Genomic DNA, 14,293 nt, shown 5'->3' with positions numbered 1-14,293 from the left:
CTTTTTGACGTTCATACTTATCAGTTATCCCTGGAATGAGGTAAACAGTTCGTTTTTTAATATACATGGGTTTGTTTATTCAAACTGCCTACATAAGCTGCACCGGCTCACACTGATTTTATACATTTCTTTACCCTGATTTTTTCCTCGGCTGTCTTTTGTTGGAGTAGTTATAATAGGAATATGCCCAAAACAGTCTGTTATATTGTAAAATTCACAACCCACTGAAAACCCCCAAAATGTATGCCGGGGGGGAAAAATGATACATGTTCACACAAGTACCAGATTAATGAGTGTAGTATAGGCAGCAGTGTTGCAAGGAGGCAGATTAATCTTGAGCCCTGGCCCAACACAAGCTACTTTGATGAATGGGATTGTAAAGTGCATGAACATTCACACAAACACACACAATGAATTTTGTGGGATCCAGAATAAAATGCAAATTAAGGCATACATAGCTGTGCGATGCTTGCTCACTCAAATCACACACACACATGCAACAAGCAAAGGTTGTTGTTTTTTTTGTTAAAAAAAATGAATTCTTTATGTAGGGTCACACAAAAAGGTATTGGTTTAGGACCATGCACCGCTAACACATGCTAAATTACTTCTGGAGTTCTTACATAACAGTGACAACTATTAAGTAATGAGAAGAAAAAAGAAAAAAAAAGACTACATATCCCAATAGTCTGTCTTTGCTAAATGCTAACCATCTGATCTGATATTCTGCTTTGAAATTTGTGTTGGAGTGGACATTCTATTGACACTGATCTTGACAACTTAACCTGTAGCCAGGTGACGCCTCTGTTATTTTGGTCACCTCTACCAAGAAACATTATCAGAATAGAATATGGTAACAAGACAGTGCAAAAGTAAACCATGAAGTGAAGATTTAACAGATGCTACAGTTTAAGATTTAAAGTCCCCAAAGAGAAAATATATCCACTTCTTAAAACCTCCTGTGGCTAGAATTTATCATCAGGTCATTGTGGGGCTTCCAATGCAACAAGAGACATGCTAACCATTAGCTAGCTAGGTGTTGTCAGTTTATTAAAAACAATGGTGCATACACAGTATTCAGCATGTGGCTCATAATACATGACATACATTAGAGCAAATACTGTAATTCCTGCTACTTGTAGCTATTTACCCACAATGCTTTGCATTCAAAAAAATACTGTAGCCTGAACAACATAAAATACGAAACACTTGGTAATGTAAATAACAACACTGATATAGTCTGTAAATTATGGCATCCAGGGAAGATGCTTTTATGGGGCGTAAGCACAGCTAGCTAGATACTGTAAATACCGTATTTTCCTGACCATAACTCTGCCTTCACGTGCTATGGGAAAGATGGACCTTACAACTTGGAAACTCCTATTTATGACCCGAGTTCTGATCATGTGCTTTTGTTGTTACAGGAAAAAAAAAACACGCACACATAGCAACTGATGACTCTTTGCTCGTAAAACCGAACAATTACGGCAAATAATTAGTTTTAAAGAACAGGACGTTGAATTGTGTATGCTACAACCTGCTAGCGGATGTTAACGCTCTTATAAGTGTTAATATTTCTTGCTATTCACAAATCCTTCGGCGCTCTCCGCCATGTTGAAACTTGAAAAGTTCTCACAGCTCGTAAACTCGGGCATCAAATTAAATTCCCAGTTGTCCAGTAGAAAATACGACATGAGGGGGCGTTCACGTGCTATTTTCTACTCGACATGTGGTATTTATCATAATTTCGATATCACATGAAGGCAGCATAATTTTCATAGGTTGGCTGTTCCTGTGACTTATATTCCGATTTATACATGAAAAAATATACCGGGGGTATTTAATTTCACAAACAGCCACAAAAGGGTACTCTAGACTTACGCACTGATACTCCCTAATCCTTAACAATTAAATATGTACACGGTAAACGTTAGCTTACAAAGACAACCAAAAGATAATCATATTCTACAGACCACAAGCTACAATTTGTGAACCTTCATTGTGTTAGCATATCTTGCATCTATTCAGCCTGTTCTCTATTTTTTTATTAATGTTATAACTTGCCTTCCAAGATGATGTAATGTCTGTTTTTGGTGAAGTCGTTTGTAAAATAAATTACCAGCAAAAAATGTGACTTATAATCCAGTGCGACTTATGTATTTTTTTCTACTTAATTATGCATTTTTGGCCTAGTGCAAATTATACTCCGGATCGACTTATAGTCGTGAAAATACGGTAAGTAACTAGCAACTGTGCCAGATATCACTTGGCACTGCTTTAGTTACGGGTAATCAAAAATAAGGCAAATTAAAATGGTAAAAAAAAATAGTTCAATGCTACATCAAGTTCTTAATCTTCAAACATGTATCTTGTACTGGATGTCGACACAAATCTCAGAATGGTCTTTTATGAGGGTCATTAAACATAATGGAAGAGCCATTGGTTATGGCAGAGGTCTGCACTCTTCGAGTGCCCTTCAAGTTGAAAATAGCATATGTCACCTTTCATTCCTCTGTGCTGCTCATCAAAAATACATTTTGTACACAGTGTGAAACCATCCGGTGGATGAGGAGCAGTTCACCACCGGCCAAGCAGCACGGTACTGCACTAAGTGATGTGCAACTGCTAAGGAAAAAAAGACCTTAATAAGCTGTGTAGTGTGAGCGACTTGATGCAGACCACCCTTTACTAATCTACCAATCTTGCTGCAGTAACTCACAATTAAAGTGCAAATCAACCTTTAACATTTCTTGACAATAATATGCTATATGTGACCTCACTAGTCTAAACATGACATTCTGATTAATATAATATAGGGGATAAACCGATTATCGGCCGGGCCGATTATCTGTCCCGATATTTAGCATTTTGAGAAATATCGGCATCGGACATTTTTACAAATCTGAAGGCTGATAAAGCTGTTATCACTGAGCGGCGAATGTTTGCGAACTTAGTGAATTTTGTGTTTTCTTCAGGGTTCGTAAAATGTTGCAAAAGGTTGCAAAGATGGTCACAGAACATTTTTACTCGTCACAAACTGGTTTTCTTGTCACAAAGAAAATTTTCACTACTTTTTACTGTTTGTGAACATCTATTGAAAGATTTGACGAACACTGACGAGAACCCAAAATTTGCTATGTTCGCAAGCAAAGAGATTTAGAGCAATTTAAAACTGGGTTTGTTTCATCGAAATTTGTATGTATATTTATTTAAAATTTCACTTTATCAGAAAAGCTGCCTCTTGCTTTTGTTAAAATTAAAGCAAAAACAAGTGAAAACATTTCAGTTATGTTAAAATTTTGGAAAACTATTTACTACAGAAAATTATTTATTTTTTTGTTAAAATTTTAAAACAAAGCTGTCTATTTGCTGTATTTTAAATGGAAAGAATATGTTGAAAATTTGAAAAGTTTTTTAGCAAACGTGCTTTTTTTTAATGCTAATATTGATTATTTTACTGCAAAAGAATATCAGCTCCAAATATCGGTTATCGGCCTCCTTGCCTACAAACAATCTGTATCGTATCGGCCCTGAAAAATCCATATCGGTCTATGACTAAATATTACATTTGTGAAATGTGAGTTATGCGGCAAAATCCAGCCGTTTTTATCCATCTCAGGGGGTGGCCATTTTGCCACTTGTTGTCAACTGAAGATGAGCTAAGACCTGAGCAACTGTGATGTCATTTTCACTAGAGAGCAAGTGGCAAAATGGCCGCCTTCCGACATTGATAAAAATTGCTGGATTTTGCTGCTTAACTCATATTCCACTAATGCAATATTAACCAGAATACCATATTTAGACTAGTGGGGCTGCATCGAACATATTATTGTAGAAAAATTCTGGGGGGTTGACTTCCCCTTTAACGATACGCACGTGCCACCAAACTCTGTGATCAATTAAGAAGAAGGTCATCGGTCGGATTAAAGCTGTTCATGTACTGTAGTTACGTCCAACTAATTTATCCTATTAACTTTTTTTCTAATTAGAAACATCATGACACCTTTTTCAGTGATTATAGAATAGACCAGAAAATGTGCATTTAAGTAATTTATCGTGCCAAGCTATTCCTTTACAAAAGGAGTCCGAGTCTTGTAATTACACCAGATTAGAGACTAATATGTAATTATGCCTTAATATGCTTTAATGCATTTTTAATGACATCTGGGTGTCTCTGTTAGGGATGGGAGGTAAAGATCGAGGGAGGCAGAGAGGGAGGATGGGATGCATCGATTTCTTTGGAAGTAGGATCAAGATCTCTCTTGCATACTAAAGTCATTTGCCGTGAAAACTGTGCAGAATCACAAATATGCATCGTACATGCACATCCACAAAATGAATTTTAATCAATTGGGAGTCAACAACAATAAATCTTAATTACTACATGTACATATGTAAAAATTTTGTTTTCCAATCTGTTCAATGTATCATTTATTTTCTCATCATTTACGATAATAGCTTGCAGAACGGAACAAAAATGCATATTATTTAAAAGATTGAATTATGGCCTGGATTTATATTTAAATTGTGTTCAGTTAATTAGTTCTTGTAGTGGAGACAAACTGAATTACTTGAAGATTTTACAGCATAACATTATCTCTTAATTGCATGTATGAATGTGTGTGCGTGCATGCGTGTGTGTGTGTGTTCGTGTGCGTGCATAAATAGCGATGCATATTTAGTAATGCTGTTTTTGTTCCTGTAACATCATTATACCTGAACAAACCAAGGCCCTTATGGTAATACAATGTTATGAAGCCGAGCTCAATTTATCCAATCTATTGTATTCTCTTGAGAAATGATTAGAAAATTAGACACTTTTTTTTTCTTCATAATATGACTTGGTGAATGCTACATTTCGAAAGACATATTTCTTCTTATCTATTCTTATTTTATTATATATTTATTAGCTTGAAGGATTCGACAAAAACAACCAAGCTCCAAACATTGCAGGATGCAAATAAGATTGTTTTTAGTTTATATATATATATATATATATATATATATAGATGTGTGTGCGTGTGTGTGTATGTGTGTCAAACTCAAGGCCCGGGGGCCTGATTTGGCCCACTGCATCATTTTATGTGGCCCGCTAATACAAATCATGTGTGTCAATTTCCATCATCCTTGCTAAAATCTGAACCAGAATTCAAAATAGTAATGTAAACTAAATGTTATTGAAATTTTGCAATAACTTTTTTGTTACCCATTTTACAGTAACGTGAGTAACAAATGAACAAAGCATTTTCCTTGACTTGGTTTCAAAACTTATAATCCATTAATTTGCAGTGTATATAGTCACCCTCTTAAATAATAATAATAATTATAATAAAAATGATGCATATGGTTAAATGTTTTGTGTTTCCTGATAAATCTGATAAAATTACTTTGGAGATAATTTTTTTAATTCTTTTTTATTTTATTTTTATTTTATTTGTGCGTTCGTGTGTGTGTTTGTGCTCTTTAATTCACCTGAAACCTGTTAAAAATCAGTCAGCTGAAGCTCGCTTGTGTGGTTGATACCAAAAAAACAGATGGTGGTTAACATGTTAATATGATGCAGAGAAAGATCTTGGCACAGGCTGGAAGTTAATACTTGCTCAAATTAGGGCTGTGCAATCAATCGGAATTTAATTACAATTTCAATTACACTCCACAATTACAAAATTGGCATAATCCATCCATCCATTTTCTTAACCGCTTAGTCCTCACAAGCGGTGCGGGGTGCTGGAGCCTATCCCAGCGGGCTTCGGGCAGTAGGCGGGGTACACCCTGAACTGGTTGAAAAATCAACATAATCGTAAACAAAAATAAAAGATTATTAATACTAATTTCGAGTTGTTTAAATTGATATATTTGCCCCTTTTTTATTTTAAAATGACTACCTGTAATTTAATAAATCTTGTTTGGTCCAAAAATAATTTGCATAATTATAGTGTTTCAAAGAAATGATTGTCTTAATCGTGATTTCAATTATTACCAAATTAATCGTGATGAATATTTTCTTAATAATCAAGCAGCCCTAGCTCAAATGGTAGTAAGAAACTGATCAATTACGAATTTAAAAATGACATTATCTATTTGTCAATGATTTTAAAAAAAAATGCAGTCAAATGTCTAATAGGAAAAGAGTAATTTCTACAAGATTGTGTTAGTGACTTGACTGAAGTAATTATTTTGAGAGAAATTTTTAATTATTGTATACTGATGACCGAAATGTGGGGTGTTTTTTAATGTTGAATCAAAACCCAACCATTAACTACTTCAAAATATATAACAATGAGCATGACATTCAAATATAATATACTGACCGCCCGTTTCATTAAATCACAAAAGTGAAGTAAATAACAAGTCCAAATTGCAGAAGACTGGAGGGAGGCCAACAGACACAGCATGATTCATAGTTTCCGACCATTTACCATTGAATGCTAAACGGCATGTAAGCATATAATGGTGAAAATGCATTAAGGGCAAAATGAGACTCATCATCATTTTGCCACTCTTCATGACCTCGGCGCGATTTTACGCTGTTAGACCGTCAGTGAATCGAGGAGGCCCTTGACGCCAACAAACAAACATATTAGCATGATCAGTCGCGCTCCGAGAGGTGGAGTGCGTGGCAATTAACTGTCGTCTGTTGCCATGAGGACCAAAGTGTTGCTCGCCGCGGGGTGACCTTGAGGATGCTTGTTAGGAAAATGATTGACGTGGCAAATGTCATCAGCGGTAACTCTTCGACTGTGGAAATGAGGCTGCAGGTGGTTGCCAGTAGGCGCATATAAGAAATGATGTTTTGAATGAGATCTGGCTTCAGAGATGAGAAGTGACAACTGCAAGACGGTGAGTTGTTTCAAGGTTTTATGCTTGATCGGATGGTTTGGTCGGTTAAAATGTCATTTTTGTTGCACTGCTATGCTCACAAGCATTTTGGGTATCCACTTTTTAATGTGGGGGTAGTACTGTGATCGTACAGTAATTTGTTACGAATACATAGCACAGTATAAATTGATTGCTGAAAAGCCTCATCATGATCATGAAATTCTGATGCAAATATAAATAACAAATATACACTGTACACTAGGGATAAGACCGAAAGTCGGCCAGGCCGATTATCGTGCCGATATTTGGCATTTTGACAAATATCGGGATCGAAACTGAAGGCTAATAAAGCTGGTATCTCACTGAGCGGCTTGCGAACGTAGCAAATTTAGGGTTTTCATCAGGATTTGTAAGATGTTCACGTACAGTTTTGACATTTTGAACATATTCAGACAATTTTTCACTGTCTGCGAAGATCTTTTGAAATCTTTTACAAACACTGACGAAAACCCCAAATTAATTACAATCACATGCATTTGCCGCTCAGTGAGATACAGCGAACTTTTTATTTATGGATTTATTTACGCTTTTACTTTATAAAAATAATGCTGACACTGGAACAGCCTACTTTTTTATTTTATATATATTTATCTATATTATAAATATATATATATACACATACTTATTTTACATTTTAAAAATAAATAAAGTAATATTGAAATTTTTAGAAAACTTTATTTACAGTAGAAAACTTTAGGGAACTATTTACTTGCTTAGTTTTTAATTTAGCTTAACACATGTTTTTTTGTTTTTTGAAAGCTCAGTATTGTTCATTCGGTAATTTTACCGATTCGACATGTCATCATCATTGCTCTCCTTTTTTAATTTATTTTTATTTTGTATGTGTGTGTGCGTGCGTGTGAGAGCGTACTCATTAGTTCACCTAAAACCTATTAAAAATACCATACCGTTCACCTAAACCGAATACTTCAGAATCCAGCTAGAGTCGAGAGGTTAACACATGTTGATGACCCTGGAATCTCCCTGCAATTGTTTGTTGTAATTAACAACAGTTTTTTTTTGTTTTTATGCTAATATTTTCTCCTTTGCTGCAAGTGACAATCGGCTTCAAATATCGGTGATAGGTCTCCTTGACCGATACGTGCGTATATACGTATACAATACAATACGGTATATACGATATGGTATCGGTATCGTCCTTCAAAAAAAAGACGTATTCGTCTATCACTACTCTACACAAACACAAACAAGGGTTATATTAGTTAACAGAGATAGCATCACATATGTAATCCTTTTTTCTAGGGATGGGCGAGTACCGATACCAGGTATCAGTATCGCGCCGATACCAGGCACATTCCATGGTATCGGTACTCGCGATGACTATCGATACTGGTATTTGATTGGGACTTTTACATCATTATTAAAAAATAATCTGTCATTGTTTTTGGGGAATTTTTATGTATAAGTACTAATAGTATTGGCACTTGGTATTGGTGGGTGCTGAAGATTTAAATATCGGTATCGGTCTCAAAAAAGTGGTATCAAATATCCCTACTTTTTTGTCATCCATAAAGTTTTAAAATGGACTTGGGCTTCAGAACATACATTTTTGTTTTTTTTCTCCCTTTTGTTCTCATCTTATAAGAGTGAATAGCACAGTACTGTAAACAAATAAATAAAATGGTGTTACCTGTGATATCATGTTGTTTGAAGGAGTCACTATAGATCTGGTGTTGATTTGGGCAGTGTTTCTTCAGCCATTTGCAAACGTCCTGTTGGGTCCACAGAGCCACTGGTTTGGACAGTTTCACATATCCGGGCTGTCGTAAATAAAGCATGTCAAACGTGTTAGCATTTGTTGTCATTTCACAATCCGTGCATTTGACATACAGTCAATTCTGTGATGTCTTGTCACTTTTTGTTTTGAAAACTTTGAACCTAGTGCTGTAAGCTTACAGGGTTCCATTTTAAATAACTTTGTCATGCTAGCAAAACTATATTGCTAGCTATAATGTCTGTTAACGAGAGGTTGAGCTACACTTTTAGTTTTGAAGTTAACTAGCGGCTATAGGGGTAGACTTCCTGCCACTTACCTAACGTGTCCTAATTGGACACAATTGGCATGACTTTGCCTTGTTTTCCTTTTTTACATTTCTGAAAATAAATATTGCTTCCCTGTAATTGCAACAACATGCACCATTAAATCCATATTGACATATGGAATTGAGATTCATCGGGCAAATGCAAGGATTTATAAATTGCATACTAGTCTACAGAACAGTTATTCTGTACCACTTGGGAAATCCATGAATCACATTAGATTAATATCTACCCGTCTATTGCCGCAGAGACTTTTGTGTGTAGGACACATGAAGTTGACTGGATATGTGGTATATGTTTTATATCATGTGTTGCATTCATTGCACTACATAACAAATTAGACCAGGATGCCTTCAAGGAGAGGTTTAAGAGTGATTTATACAAGCCTCATGGGTTTCAGTGATTATTTTAACAAGTGAGGAGTGGGTCTTAGACCTGCTCCCTGAAACAACTTCTAATTTGAGCGGACTTTATAATCAGAAGCTGATTGATGAACAGCATACACAACTGGAAAATGCCTATTGAGATACCACGTGGTTGTAACACAACTAGGCATTTCTAGTTCTGTTGCAATTGATAACTCAAAAATTGAACTGAATAATGAGGTTCACTTGGCTGACTTGCTGAAACGCATGTGTTCAGTGCCTGCTCAGCTGTGGGGAAGCTCATTTAACTCAACTTTATTCATAGAGCACTTTAAAAACAACCATTTGTACCGTATGTAGCTGCGTACAAAGTGCTGTACATAATGGATGGATGAATGCCAACATATAATGTACACTTTCAAGCTTAATTGGAAAGTACTGCAAAGTAAACACCACGCTCCATTTCGCTCTTTGTCGACAGATTTACATGGTTACCTTGTCAGTTACAAGACCAAACGTTTTTTTTTTGACAGTGTTGACATAAACCATACAATAATATGAAAGGGGAAGTCAACCCCCCAAAAAATTATTGACAATATGTTCTAGGTAGCCCCACTAGTCTAATTACGGTATTTTGGTTAATATTGCGTTAGTGGAATATGAGCTAAGTAGCAAAATACACCCCTGTTTATCAATATCAGAAGGCGGCCATTTTTTCCACTTGCTGGCGGGTGAAAATGACATGATAGTTGTTCAGAACTCAGGTAACAACCAGAGGTGGCAAGTCCAGGTCCAGAAAGTAAAAACCCAGTTTGGCTTTAGCCTCAGGTGCTAGCTAGCTAGCTCCCTAGCTAGCTCCCATGCTGCTCGTTTACCCGCTAGGGAGCTAGCTCGCTAGCACCAGGGGCTAAAGCCAAACTGTGGCAGGGCATTTACTATCTGGACCTGGATTTGCCACCTCTGGTAACAACCAATCTACACTTCGGCTGAGCCCGCATCTCAGCCGAAGTGTATTACCCACAATTCATTGCAGAATTGACCAAAATAGCGGGAAAATGGCGACGTTCGATGATAATTCCTTTGCCAAAAAAAGTCTTTTCAAGTGTAATTATCAAACTAGTATTCATTTTATCATTTATATTTGTGTAATTTTAACCGAAGTCTAATATCACCTACATATTTTGCCCTAGCGAAGTTGCCGTACTTAGCGACCTTGAGCGCATGTGCCGCAGGTCGTGCAGGGGCCGCAAATAAATTCAAATCCATAAATCTGTTCCATAAATCCAGGCGTGGCGCCATAACTGCCGTCGACTGGGGTTTTTACTTTAGTACTACTTTACTACAGTTTTGATATCATTTTAAGCAGGAAAATTGCCCCCAAAAAACTAACGCTGCGGCAACGTTTGACGACACAATCAAACACAGCAAGTCGACGACGTCACACACACTGTGCCAATTCTACAATTTTCTCACGCTTGTAACCTGCGCTCGCCAACACTTCGTGCACCTCTATTAAGTAAATACTTCATTGAAGAGCGTAGAGTGTAGTGTGGGTATTGAGACTAGGCCTTAAGTTTACAGCAAGTGGCAAAATGGCCGCCCTTTGAGATAAATAAAAACAGCTGGATCTTGTTGCATAACTCATATTCCAAAACTGTAATATTAATCAGAATGTCATGTTTAGACTAGCGAGGTCACATATAAGATATTTTTGCCAAGAAATGTTAAAGGTTGACTTCCCCTTGAAGGAAAAAGGTTTTAAAAAGATTTACTATATTGGTTTCAAAGCAGTTCAAGGAATCTAACAATACAAATGCAAACATGTCTCCAGCACTTTTCTCAAAATATCAACCAAAAACAAGTATGTATTCTCTATTTTTAAGGTGTTTTAGGCTCTGCTACATCATTTACCAGCATCTCTACAAGACTGCTCAGAGAATAATTAAACACCTTTGATTCCCTGCCTTGATTTCATACAATTGTTTCCACAGTCAGAACAGTCATATGTTTGCTTTTCTCATCCTCTTGGTGGCCGTTAAAACTTCTACATGTGAGAGAGGGGCTGAACAAAACAAGCACAGCATTATGGTGGGTTGCAATACTGCAGAATGTACAACATTCCAGTTTGAGCAGGCGACAAAATGAAAGTCCTGAAGTGTTCTGCCAGCGCTTTTGATTTTAATTGAGAAGCTACTACGATAACAAACAAACAAGGGGTGATTAAAAATTCACAACCCCTACCTTCCACTTGAGCCTGCCCTCTGGCTACAGTGTGGTGTGGCATAGGATGTCTCTTCTCCACCGACAGTGTGGACTTACAGGTGCTGGCAGCATTTCTTCTTCTTTTCCTTCCAAGCCTCGCTCTGCCATATTCAGTCGCTAACAGCGCTATCTCACTTGCCCTCCCACATCTTCCCTCTCATCTCACCCATCTCACTTTCGCATTTCTTATTACAGTCGCTGAATGTAGAAAACCTTACTTTCAGTCATACAGTATTATGGAAAATTGACTTTTTATACACAAATTGTTGGGTCCCCAGAGTGCTTGCCCACCCTTCAAGTGTGTAATTTAACATCCAAGTAAACCATATGCTAGCTGCCTATTTCTGAAAATGTGTGTCTGTGAGCATTCTGCACTTCCGACCCCTGTGGGGTTAATTAACATAATAATCACCAGCAACTAGTTTCTACACTTTGGCAGCGAGGCTGGTCAAATGGACGTGTGCTTTTAGAGTGCGTGGGCAGGGGGGGGGATATGGTTAATAATAAGACATTGGTGACTTTGCCCAGGATAAGTAGAGCTGACTGGGTTTTGTTTTTGTTGAAGCACAGATTAGTTTCTGGTAAGCGTCACTTGGTTGTTTAAGTGATGGAAGTACTGTACAATGTGTCTATGTGCGACATAGGTACACAGTAAATTCTGTAGAGTAAATTTGACTCTATTTAGATTAGGCTAATATTTACACTTGGAAGAGAGTACAATAAAGAATAGAGAGAAAAAAAGTCACTCAAGGATTGAGGAACGAACTCACGACCTTCAGCTTGGGAGACAGCCACACTACCACCTGAGCTATGCCACTCCTACAGTTTGCTTACCTCCAAGAAGAGACCAAAAACATAGTTTTTGGTCTCAAAACCGTTTTTGCTGTTGGAGTTAGGAAGATTCCAGCTGACACGAACGATATATTAACAAACAGAAAGAGCTGCGTGGCTCAGGGAGTAGATTGAATGTCGCCCAAGCTGAAGGTCGTGAGTTCGTTCCTCAAACTTTGAGTGGCTTTTATTTATTTATTTATTTCAATTATTTATTTTACTCTCTTCCACGTGTAAATATTACTCTAAAACTGAGTCTATTTGGTCCCACTCTAAATAGAGTCAAATTTACTCTACAGAATTTACTGTGTACACTTTGTGAACTGCTGTGTCCACAAGTTAAAATGCTTATATTCCACATTCTGAACTTTGCTTTTGGCAACCAGACACAGCGGAAGAGGAGACAGCCAAAGGCCAGCTGGAAGGCGCACACTTGCCCGGTCTGATCAAGCCCACAAGTTGACATTCATCGTAAGCCAAGCTCGACATTAACCCGGCAGCATATGGGGACAGATGAGGGCTGGCTCACTGCATGAAGCAGATCCACAACAAAGGCATGCTAATTTAAGCATGACCAGAAATATGCTGCTTAAATGTGTTATTCTTGATCTTTGACCATGTGTGTGAAATGTGTGTAATTGTGTATGTTGAATGTATATATCCAAAGTTTATTCCTCTACCCCAATGTTAGATGGGATGGACTCAAACTCAAGCTGTAAACAAAAGTGATGAATAGATGATGGCAATTTAAAATAATAGCCAATATGTTTGTACAATAAAGGCTACCCTCTAAAGAACGTCTTACCCCTAATCAAGGTCTGATCCTCTCTGCAGTTGCTCTGCCACTATGGGCCTGTTTACTCAAGATTTCCATATGCAAAAATGGGGCAAACTTGATTACTCACACAGACAGATGTGAAAGATGATCTACTAACCGAGCGCACCCAGAATTGCATCTGCCAAGTGGCAAAAGTGATGGCAGTTCATTGTGTAAATTCTGGGAGGAGTATATATAAACAGATTAATTTAGCAGACGGAATTTGTTAAACGTGAGATGAATTCTAATGGGTGAGTTTGCTTCTTTAAGTATCACAAGATCACAAGAAGGAGTCATGCCATATCGCCCAAGATAAAACTCATATATTTACTTTTGGGCCATTTCAGAGCACTGTAACAATCATGTTGGCTTCTCCTAGAGTTTTCTTACCTAAGTTTTGAATTCAATGTTATGCAGGTTGGGAACTTACTTTACATCCAAGTGCACACACTTAGGACGAGTTAAATCAAAGCCTGCTTTTATAGGTTGCTGGCCTCCCCAAAATTTAAGGTGTGATTTAAGGTGTTTTGGCTCTTCCACTAAATTAAAACTTCATTTTACGCTTGTGGTGCCTGGATTCCTTGAGACTGAGGAACGTTACATTCAAGACTTTTTAAGACTTTTTAATTCTATAAGAAATAAAAATTAAAAAGTACCCTCCCAATGCTCCTATTGCATGCTGTCCAAAGTTGCCCGAGTCCATAAATGACATGCACCTGCTCTAAAGAGCCCCTTAAGAGTTTTTTTTTTAATAATTTTCAAAGATTGACTTAAGAAATGTTAATGCCAATTAAGGACTTGACTTTAGATGCATGGCTTCAATGCATTTTAAGACTTTTAAAGGATCCCAAAAACAGTGGTCCTTAACCTGGGTTCGATTGAACCCTAGGTGTTCGTCGGTGGTCAAGATACACAGCCGACTCACATGATTTGTGATGATACACCCCGCTTGGGCATCCATGGCTGCAGGTGATCGCGCTACATTGCTTGGCCTATCAGTGCTGCAGGGAAATTAGTACGCTCGGTAGTCGGCTTTATTATTGTAATCCCTTCATACTAACTATGACAAGGAAAAAAA

The 14,293-nt window shown here is 37.3% G+C and overlaps 1 protein-coding gene across 4 annotated transcripts in view; it reads right to left on the bottom strand.

Annotated features, from left to right (window-relative positions):
- Window positions 1-14,293, bottom strand: part of samd12 (sterile alpha motif domain containing 12) — a 125,195-nt gene that overhangs the window by 87,033 nt on the left and 23,869 nt on the right. For all 4 annotated transcript variants that reach the window (XM_086063461.1, XM_086063460.1, XM_086063459.1 and 1 more), the window contains one exon: window positions 8,531-8,660. In XM_086063461.1, coding sequence (XP_085919587.1) covers window positions 8,531-8,660 — 130 coding nt within the window. The remainder of the gene's footprint in view (window positions 1-8,530; window positions 8,661-14,293) is intronic.

Source organism: Leptonotus elevatus, chromosome 19, assembly GCF_054856555.1.
Source record: "Leptonotus elevatus isolate MCC_2025b chromosome 19, RoL_Lele_1.0, whole genome shotgun sequence".
In the NCBI taxonomy this organism is placed as follows: Eukaryota; Metazoa; Chordata; class Actinopteri; order Syngnathiformes; family Syngnathidae; genus Leptonotus; species Leptonotus elevatus.
Note: the sequence above shows the minus strand (reverse complement) of the source record. Positions and strands in the feature narration are given on the sequence as shown.